The 11,140-nt window shown below is 45.2% G+C and overlaps 1 protein-coding gene across 1 annotated transcript in view; it reads left to right on the top strand.

Annotated features, from left to right (window-relative positions):
• Positions 1–1,229: 1,229 nt before the first annotated feature.
• Positions 1,230–11,140, top strand: part of bmp6 (bone morphogenetic protein 6) — a 41,860-nt gene continuing 31,949 nt past the window's right edge. Inside the window, exon 1 of the mRNA XM_061093573.1 lies at positions 1,230–1,912. Within this exon, the coding sequence (XP_060949556.1) occupies positions 1,504–1,912 (409 nt within the window). The 5' untranslated portion in view covers positions 1,230–1,503. The remainder of the gene's footprint in view (positions 1,913–11,140) is intronic.

The raw sequence follows: 11,140 nt of genomic DNA, 5'->3' as shown, positions 1-11,140 counted from the left end.
AAGCTGTTTGTTTACTCAAATCATTTAAATTTACATTACTTAACTTGTTCTGGTAGAATTACCTCAGAATCTATCTCTACTAGAAAATCTTGATTTTAGTTATTTTCTCATTTTTAATCAACTCTTTTATTTCTTGCAGGCACAAATAGACATACCTCATTATTTAAAGAGAGTCTTTTTATTTCATCTTGAACGTTTATGCTATTTGTTGTCTTGCTATTTGTGAATCACTTTGTAACTGTGTTTTTAAAAGTGCTATTCAAATAAAGTTTATTATTATATTATATTATCACAATGTATGAAACATGTGTGCATTAAGAAGTGTGGTACATCCTACGTTACAAGGCATTTTACTCAGATTTACTAAGGAGAATGATAGCAGCATCATCATGTATCTTCTTCACTGTTTAGTCAAACACTTAATCTGATTCCCTGGGGCTATTTTCAGTGTATTCAGTCGGATCAGATCTCCTCTGGTTCTGTCACTGCTTGCTGTTTCCCACTCCATCGTCAGGGGTCGTGCCTCAACTGGACATTTATTCTGCATGAGAGGAGGACACACACCTCGATGATCCAGGACGAGTCAGAAAACCCAACTTCATGCGAGTGCTCGTTAATCTATATAGTCTGGTGATAAGTTAGAATATGAAGCACAGAGGTCCAAAAATTATTTGACTACATTTTTTAGAACTACACATCAACATTACTATTTGGATTTGGCCAAAATATCAAAACAGGGCTCCGATGGAGTCGTATCACATACAACGTGAGATAAATCAACATGCACATTATGTCCAATACAAATGCGAAGACTTAAACTGACGTGTTTATTAGAATAGACGGGAAATATGATGTTGAAGTCGCCCCTGAAGCCAAAGGAGCTCCACCTCTGGTTAAAGACGCGCGGAGGGGGCGGTGTATGTGCGCGCACCCGAGTGGAGGCGAACACAGACGCACACGCGCGCGCACACGCATATGAAGTGCAACCTGCTGATTCCTGTCAGACCTCCACACGCAGCCTGCAGGAGAAGGTGCCTGAGAGTGAGACCAGTTCAGCTTTCACAAGGCGGTGCGCAATTTTGGGATAATCGCTTCGCTTGGAGAGCTGTTTGCGTAAAATGGCCCATTTCAGAGGAGTCGTTATTCTTTTATTGGCGAACTTGGTATCAAACAGTGTCTTTTGACCGACTTCCCCCCCCCCCCCCCCCACGGGTGCTTTCCACACTTTCACATGGTGCACTTTATCCCGAAGCACCACGGCAGCGCGCTACGGGAATCCGAAATGAAAGCAGCCCCGAGCCTCCTGTGCGCATTTGGCTTTAGGAAGCTTTTCAAATGGCTTGACGCGCAGCTCGTTCCACACTTCTGATCTGTGGCTGGGACGGACAGCAGCTTTGGACGGACTTTTTTTTTCTCCATTCCCCTCATTTCGGGTTTGGGATCAGTCGAGTCGGACACACACTCGGGACTCCGGAGGAAAGGGGGACAGCAGGGGACAGCACCATGACCAGCTGCTGGCTCGCCCTGCTCGGATTGTGGTGGAGCGCGTATCACTGCATGTTCCCGGTGCTGGGGAGCAACTCTTCTCTGGACGGGAACAGCGAGGTGCACCCGGGCTTCATCCACCGGAGGCTGCGGACGCACGAAAAGCGGGAGATGCAGAAGGAGATCCTGTCCATCCTCGGGCTCCCGCAGCGACCCAGACCGCATCTGTCCCTCGGGAAGTACAACTCGGCTCCTCTCTTCATGCTGGACTTGTACAACACGATCTCCAGCGACGAGAAGAGCCAGGTGCAGGGCGTGCTGGAGCGGTACCAGTCCGCCCGGGCGACGCAGAGCCCTCATCTGGCCACGTACCAAGAAACGGCCTTTCTGAATGACGCGGATATGGTGATGAGCTTCGTCAATTTAGGTAAGAGATGGATTCTTCTGTGAGGTGGGTTCCACTTTCATGCGAAGTGGAAAAGCCCAGTTGTTGTGTTTGAGCCGAAACGTGAACAGGTGCTGGGAACAAGCGCGAAGTGGAAACTCCTCTAAACTTTGTCGAACTTATGTCAACTTTATCTGAGTATTATTATTCATATATATTGTTTATTTATGCATGAATAGGGCCTTGTGCTTATCTTGAAATGAGACCATTTCCCCCATCTGGATCCGTGTTTACGCACACACCAGACAACTAGCGCACAACAGGTCCATTACGCACATGTAGTGTTGGCTTTAGAAGTACCTCATTGTGAGAGGTCACATAACTTCCTTATCTGCTCCGTGGGTTAGAAAAACTGCGAGGTGGGTTTTGTTTCTGAGTTATTTATTGTCACACGTCCTCTCTGCGCGAATTGGCACAGCCCAGCTCATTTATAGGAGTGAAATTCATGTGGTCACTTTTTTTTTTGCAGCGCAATATGCTCCATGATTTATATCTTTAGTGTGAGAAAAATAGACTTATATCCTCAGCACAAACCATCAACCACCACCGCTGGTATTTATTTGGATATAAAAGCCTGCTATTCCTGCCGCTGACCTCTATGCGTCAAGCTGCGGTTCCTGTGCGTAAAAACTCTGCGTCGCATTGTTTGCGTTTCACCCGAGGAAGTGCCGTCTTTTAATTAGCTCCAGTGACGATGAAGAGCGGCACTTAAACGAGTTGGGAACATGAAAAGCAAAAAAAAAAAATAAGCCTCTTCCTTCCATTAGCAGCTCCGTGTGTTTACTGGGAGAGTCTAAACAGAGCGCCCGAAGATAAACAGAGTCAGGGGCTGCTGGACAAGGAGGCTTCAATCCAGATTGATAGTCATCCATCTTGGGAGCTGAGGCCATTGTCATGAGAACATGTGGGAATGTGTCATTGAAGTACGAGCTCTCATGTTTCTTCCTCTGCTCTTGAGACAGGAAGTCCTCTGATGTGTTTTACTCCTCACCTTTTTAAACCATTTAATAGTCACTCAGTGCCACATGTGAGAAGGAGAGTCCGGTTGGAGTGGCCGTGCTTCTCCAGTTATCGCTCCTCCGGGTGTCGGTGTTTCAACAGCGTAGTGATGAAAGCAGATATTCAGACAGAAGGTGCTTGAAGATCTGGCCCCATGCCTCTGAATCCCCTCTGTCGGCTTCCCTCTGGGGGGGGAGTGTGATGGCGATGGCGTGGTGTTTGTGTGCCTGTGGTTTTCTGTGTCAGTTTGCGGTTCATACTCCTGTGAAGTTGCACATCTGGCTCTCCACTTTGATTAATCACGTCCTGTGCATCTTTTGACGATTCCCTCAGATTTCCGTGGCGGCCGGGGGGATTAGGTTGCCATCTCTTCCAGCTGTACACGGAGTCCTAACCGCCTCCCCGCAGGAGGAATGGCTTCCTCCCCGAATGTGATTGTAATTAATGTAGGACCAGGCCAAGGCTTTCCATCTGCTTTGCGAATAAGGCCTTGTGCGACTACCGTGTGTCATCGCCGTCCAATTAGTTTTTAATGTGTCTCTTGCTCCATCACAGCAGTTTGTGTGCAGGAACCCAGGATGTTAAGAGTAGAAAGATGCCTGAAACACTCTTGGGTGGTCCTGCTTGTTTAGAAATGTGGATATCATGTGTGGCCAAAGTAGAAATCAGAATCAAGATGAATGAAGGGAGGCCAAACAAGATGTCTGAAGCAATTGGAAAAACATTGGGTAAGATTAACCGACAGACTTAGTCATGAGAAAGCACCTTCCCTGTTTGTCAAATCGAATCAGAGTGAAGAAGCCCACCGGTGATCTGGTTTAAAATGATTCACCTCTTTTGCACGAGCAGATTCTCCGTACATGTCGACGCAGGATCGCAAACTTTAAAGTGACCTATAGCAAATAAAGCGGTAACAGTGATTTAGACGTTGGCCCGAGCTGATGTCTTTCACAGCCAGCTGCAGCAGTAGCACAGATAGAGAGCTCATTTTCTCAGGGTGCTCCCTCGGGACTCGGACAGATTTAAGAGCCCCTGCGTTACATCCAGTCTCAAGTGCTCGCTCTCCCAACCTTGTGCCTCTTCACCCCCCTCACCCCATCCACCTATCTGCGTGATTCATGGAGACCTCTTGCTCAGTCATCTGTTCTGCTTTGCTTTCATCACTTGTTCAGAATCATCCAGCGAAAACCAGAAGCATACTTTCCAGCTCGTTTTTCATCTTCATTCCTAGAATAGCGCGTTCATCATCACGGCCTCGCGGACGTCCCGCTGCCCCTCTCCACAGAGGTGGAGTGTCACCGCGCTGCCGCATGACTCACGCTGTGTGACACGCTGCAGCTTCCAACATGTCCTGTAATGCACAGTGGTGAACTCCAGTAATGGCAACAGTTACTGTTAACTACAGTTTAGGGCTTGTTCCCACTTGTTGTATGTAGATTTTTGTTTTCCTTGTGGCTCAAAGAGACACACTGACCTTGAGCACAACATCCAGGAACTCAAATATTTTACTTTTAATATAGAAAACTAACATTAGTGATACTGGACACTTAAATGAGTATAAATCATACGACTGTACTGTAATGAAACACATTAATCCTGGTTTTAATATCACATTCTTTACCACATTTATGAAAAAGTGTATTTTTGGGGTTGAACATGACACATTCCCGAGAGTGCCCACCAACACACCTGGGTGTGTCTCTCTTGATCTATTGGACATTTTCTGTTATGTTATTATATAGTTTGACAACTTCAACAACAATCAAACGTGAGCTATAAGCATTCTAGCAAATAATCTTCCTCCCCTGCTCTCTCTCCCACTTGCATGGCCTCGGCTCTGAGAGATCCAGCTTTGAGCATAACTGATCTGGATCCAACGTCTCGAGCTGATGTGGCTCGGGACCACCATGGTCCTCCACCACAGTAATGCCCACTGCAGGGAATCCTGGAGGGGGAAAGTCCTCCACTTCTAAAGAGCTCTCTGCAGCAGAGGTGTCTTGAGATTCTGTGTCGCACTTTTTAATGGCCTGCAAATGTTTGTGTCACATCGAGCATCGCCTCCCTCACCTCCTCAGTCCCCTGCCCACTACTTTAGATAATGGGCTCAGAGCTGGAGGTGAAGTGACACTTTAAAAACAAACTTAAGCGAAACTTAACCTGAATAAAGTCCAGTTTTTTTTTTTTTTTTTATATTGAAAGTGACGTCATTTGTAGAAAAGGGAGAAGCTCATCTTTTTACTTTTCACTTCCTGATTTGTCCCTTTTTACAAGATCATATATTAAGTAGGGGAGATCCTAACCCCAATCGTAATCCAATATTTTAAAGGTGCATCCCGGTGGAAAACAAATCCAAGCGGTCAGTGATCTGTAAGTGAACAAGCAGAGACATTTTGCTGTACAAATATCCAAAGCTTCACTGTGAGAACTGTAATAGCCAGAGGGAGAAATTTCGCTATTCTGATCAGGTCTGGTTTTCTGTGGTTCGAGCTGTTAGCTTGTGGTTGCGGTGAGGGAAGGATGCACAGAAATGGTTTCGGTTTCACGGGTCACAGAACGGGATCTCCCCAATGTGTTACCTGTGTCATCTACATTTAACTGTGATGAGTTGGCTTTGCTATAGCTCCGCCGTGCCAGGCAGATCGACAGGTGTACAGGGGCCAACCAGGGGCCACTCAGGGGCTCAGAGCACTTGTTCGCTCTTCTATCCTTTACTGTTTATTTGCTGGGTTTTAGCAGAGGAAAGATCCCATAATAACCCAGGAAAATGTTTCTGTGGTTTTTGGAGTCATTCTTGTTTGACTTTAATAAATCTCTCACGATTAACAGGTGAGCTTGACCCTTAAATCCAGATGAGTTTCATTTGGTTACCACTGCCGCCTCACAGCTAGAAAGTTCCTGATTCAAATCCCAGTTCTTTCTCTGTGGAGTTTGCATTTTCTCCCCATGAGTTGATGGGTTTCTCCAGGTATGGGATTAGGTTAACTTGGTACGGTTTAAATTAAGATTTACTTAGATGGAATATAAGAGAATATGTTTTCCTTGTCCTCACAGGCGTTTGCATCCTTCTCTCACCAATGCACATGGTCGGACTGGCAATCTAGACCATCAGATAGTGACGCTTCTCTTTCCCTGCGAATGAGCTGATGTCAGGCGGTTCAAAATTGTCGTACCATAGCCGGTTGCATTTACACCTTGAATATTCTCTGGCTGTTTACGTTCATCATAGCACGTCATTTCAAAGCTGTTTCGGTGTCTGGAAACTTAAATCACGCCTGCCTCCTCTACCTCAAATATTATAAAGTCATCGTATGCTTTTGTCTACTTGTCTGCCACCGTGACTTTCCTCATTTTCTTTTTCTCATATGGCTCTAGCTGAGCTGTCACGAGCTCTCTTACCTCAACAGTCAACCTACCTCCCGCACTCTGAAGGCAAACAAGCCCGAAAGCGCTAAGAAGTGGGTTTTCAGGAGCTTAGTTGGGTTCAGTCGTCCCTGGGCTCCCTCTGAATCGAAGGGCCCTTTAAATGTATTTTTCTTGGTCTTAAGATGCCTGGTTGCATTTCTGAGTGCCTAAGCCTGGATAAGCCGCTTTCTTTTCAGCAAAACATGTCCCAAAGCCCCGGTATGATCAAGCAATGAGTCGTATTAAATCAAAGAGTCAATTGTTTGATGCAGGAGAGAGTTTCAGCATGAAATTTGGAAAAATAAATTCACGAATCCATCTTGAGATATTTCCTGTAAAGCCTCAGAAACCAGAACAGAAGACCACCCGTCACTCCACCTCAGAGTATACCATAAACAGCCTTAGCAAGCAGTTTAGCGAGGAATTCAAGATATGCTGAAGCTGAGTAAAGGATCTTTTCAGGGACAGAAACTTGGAGACTCGGGACGGTGAGAAAAAAAACGACATTAACAAACTACAAAGGACTGTTCTCGTCTGTTTACGGGATCAGATATTTCACCGCCGCAGCGAGTTCACCCGAACTTGCAACAACGTTCAAGAATGGCCCAAGATATACAAATAATTCAGCTTATTGAGTTACAGTGTTTTAAAGTGCTTCCTTTTTCTCATGTTTGGATTGTATTGGTTGTCAGGCTCCCTGGCAAAACATACAGCAGCCTGAGAAACAAACAGGGGTTGATGGGAAAAACATATCCGGTTAACCAGATTATGTCTTTTCCAGTCTTTAAGTCTGTCAAAAAAGACAAGGTGTTACTGGATGTCTCTATTGTCTGTCTGACTTCTATCCACAGGCCTTACAATTTGTATGAGTGCCTCCTAACTGTATTGTCCTCAATAAGGAGTAAAAGTGACGCAAATATGGGTGTTTGCATCGATGTAGATGTACACACACGCTTGGTCGGCGAATTACCATTTAAATCCACCCAATCCATTTACACCTCAGTCATCTCCGTCACACCCCCACACTCTAACATCCCACTACCCACACAATGTCATTCCTCCACCCATCAGCCCATCCACTCTGATCATATCTGGCCCTCTCGAGCCATAGCTGTCTGACTTGACGAGATGGCGGCTGAGATTGGAGCCTAAGTACAGAGATTACATTTCTTGACAGTTTTTTTTTCTTCTGATAAATCTCTGTCTTCGTTTGTTCTCCCGTCCAACGTCTTCATTCCTCTTCAGGAATCATAGTGGCGTGAGATGGATGAGTGTGACGATAAGTCGATAGGGGAGGCGATGGGCAGTGGACCATAACCCTGGAGGAACATCTGATTAGGACCCGATACTCCCACTTATCACCTCTGGGTGCAGGCGGGGGGGATTCGCTCCGATGGCTCTGCAGAGTGTCGGGGTTAGAACGGGGCAGAGCTGTCTCTGCACCTTTTTTTGTTTTGCCACACCACACACTGTTGCTCTATTTCATCTCACCGCATGATATCGATTTCAAAGTGCATCATAAACACCTCAGGAGTCCTGACTACATGCTGTGCAACAAGAGGCAGCTGATCAGAAACAGTCAATGACCTCCTGAAGGAGTATATACTGTATGTTTGGCCACGGACCCTGTTATAAACAAATTGATAATATTATTGTTTTAGACAGGTTCAAAACAACAGAGACATTGCCAGAACATCCAGGTGAGGGGTGGTGCCTTCAGGACATCACATTTAAACTCTGATATGTAGAGCACAGTGTTCTTGTTTACAGCAAATCGCTGGCGTTCGCCCTTATCACCACAAGCTCTCGAATCTCATTGTCAAGTTGACATCTTCGCTGGCGTAGTCTACGCACATGGCTTTTCTTTTTCATCAATATTAATAATTGCATTTTGGTGTTTCTGTCAGGTGGTTTGGGGTGAATATTAAATTGACCCCACTCATATAGCAGTTTTTTTTGTACAGTTTTAATGACAAATTCCAGTACAATACGAGACAAAACATAACAGTACTGATGGCCCAACTTTTTCAAGGTCAAGTATCTTGTCCAAGGACACGTGAAGGCAACACGCTCTCCCTCCTGAGCCACAGCCGCCCTAGGTGAAGTTTGATTGCCCACACACACACACACACACACACACACACACACACACACACACACACACACACACACCCACACCCACACCCACACACACACACACACACACACACACACACACACACACTCAGAGGAAGTAGGAATAATTAACTTAACATTTCCGATCTCCACCGTAAATTGTGTAATCCTTATAAGTACAGCGCTGGTTGATGTGCTGTCATGGTTACAGTGTTTCAGGTCTGCAGCCTTAGATGCTTTCATGATGATACATTTAGGTCAGGTTACACAGCGCAGGAGGCAAACCTTTTTGTAAACACTGGTCGGTATGTCTGTGGAATTTACGGCCTGCCCTGGTGTTAAAAGAGGTTGTGAACCTATGAACCGCTGAACTCGGACCCGGCATGTCCTTGTGTGCCCAGTAAACTCCATTAATTATCATAATGACCCGGTCATTTGCTCGCTCTGGTAATGGAGATGACCATGGCTGACTGGAATGGCGTAAAAGTCACGGTAAACATTCCTGCTGTCACATTCTTCTGCGATGCAATTGGCAAGCCTGCTGGGATTTATCTCTCTTCAAATAAAAAAGCAGAAGTGAGAGAAAGGAGGGAAGAAAAGAAAGACAAAAAGGCACAATCTGAGGAAGCTTGAGGGTTCCTGGATTCAGACCCTACCATGTACGTGCCTGAGGAGAAATGGAGATTCCTCAGGCCAGAATACAGAATAAATGTCACCTCTTTGTGTAAACGTCAATGAATAGATGTTTATTTAACAATGACAAGTGTGTTAGGGTGGAGTTTTCCTTTCAGGCCTGGGTCAAGGGTTAAGGAATGGATGTAGTCACTCATTCATGCCGTACACAAATACAGACGTGAGACTTGACTTATGCGTGTCTGCGCTGATAATCCGTGCATACTTGAAATATACTTGTCAGACAGCGAGGTACTCCCTCCTTGTTATACAAGAAGTCTCCATGGCGTCACGGAGAAAGCCGCCGACCCTCGGCCCCTCGAACTTTCCCCGGCTGGTCGTGTCTCCAAAGAGGACGTGCCTGAAACAACCAGAGGTCTCACGGTGAGAGAAAAGGCCCAGTGTGAGAGCCGATGCGCCCCTGACCCTCCCGAGCGAGTAGCCTCCCTTTCAACCGCGCTGCTGCTGACAAATTTACAAGCCCTCGGCTGACCCATGAGCTGACTTTCCAAACATGATACTCAGGAAAACAGTATGGGATGGGAGGGATGGAGGCAGGCACGGAGGAAGAGAGATGAGAAAAGTAAGACGAGGAGACGGAGGAAGAGACGCAAGATGCATTTTGTTTTCATCAGAGACCAATATATATGTCAGATTAAAATCATAAAAATATTTCATAATTCAACTAACAGTTATATTGGCTTGGACCATGTATTTAGATTTATATAACTGGATTTAAATTTCTACTATTTTCCTTCAATAAATCATTGTTTGGAAAAAAAGTTGTGGAACACAGAAAGAGACAATTTAGGCCTCAAACCAGAAAAAGAAATATAGGATGATGAAAGAAACACAAGGAGGAGATATCATCCGTAGAACTTAACAAGAAAATAAAGATGTAGCTGCCATTAAAATAAGATTGTGTCGCTCTCATCCCAGTTGGAACTACGTCACACTAATATGTCCAGAGGTTTCGGGGATGACTGCCAGTGAGACCACCCAAAACAAAAATGTCTCCACTCCTGGTGATGTGAGCTGCTCTGGATAAAAGGATCTTATCACTAAGGATGTGCAGGGGAAACTCTGCCCACTGCTTCCTTTCCACACCTCCAGGCAGACCAGTCTCCTAGATGCCTTATCTGAACGGGTGTTTCAGAGTCCAATATGAATCCTTTTCCTACAGGAAGCCTCATATCCCTCAGACTTGTGCATGCTTCTCTTTGCCAGTGTCTTTGTTATGCATGTTGTGTGATGGTTGGTATGAACAGAATTGATATTTATACACACAGATGTCCTGAATAAACTGTGTGAGAATAGCTGCTGTCTAAGATCAGCTGGTGTTGTGAACACTCTCAGAGGAATGTAACTCTGACAGTCATCCCATGAATAACTTCATTCAGGTTATAGGATCAATGAGAATAGTCTCTTTCATGGGTTTTCCCTGCAATCTGCTACATTAGCTCCACATGGAAAAACCACCTATTGGCCAGGTTGTGTTCCAGAGTTACTTGTTCACATCCAGCCAGTTAAAGTAAGTGATTTTTACTGTAATTGTTACATTGCATTGAAGATCTTGAACTATCGAAGTCTCCACCCCCCAGTCTGCTCTACGACTTCCTGGCCTGTGGACACCTTCCACCTGCCCTGCTTGGCTTGGCCATTTAAGTTTTATTTTCGAGGGACACCTGAAAACCGTCCCTTTTAGAGGCTGTGTGGTTATGTCCCGCCCTGCTCCTATGGGTATATCATTGAAACAAAAATTAGTTTCTTGTTTTATTTTGAAATCACCTATTGTCTTTTTTTTCTTCCTGGCCTGCATGACTGCCTCAGTTAGTTTCCTTCATTAGTTTGGCTTGAGTTTTGGGGAGCTGCCACGTCGTCCATCTTTATATACGCTTTTTGGCATAATCTGATGGAAGCAAAGGCAGTGTTAACTATTTAGGGCCCGAGCACAGACATCAAAGGTGTCTGGTGAGACCCTATTGAAATTGTAAGGATTATTATTCTTTCTTATTATTATTC

Source organism: Limanda limanda, chromosome 20, assembly GCF_963576545.1.
Source record: "Limanda limanda chromosome 20, fLimLim1.1, whole genome shotgun sequence".
Lineage (NCBI taxonomy): Eukaryota > Metazoa > Chordata > Actinopteri > Pleuronectiformes > Pleuronectidae > Limanda > Limanda limanda.
Note: the sequence above shows the minus strand (reverse complement) of the source record. Positions and strands in the feature narration are given on the sequence as shown.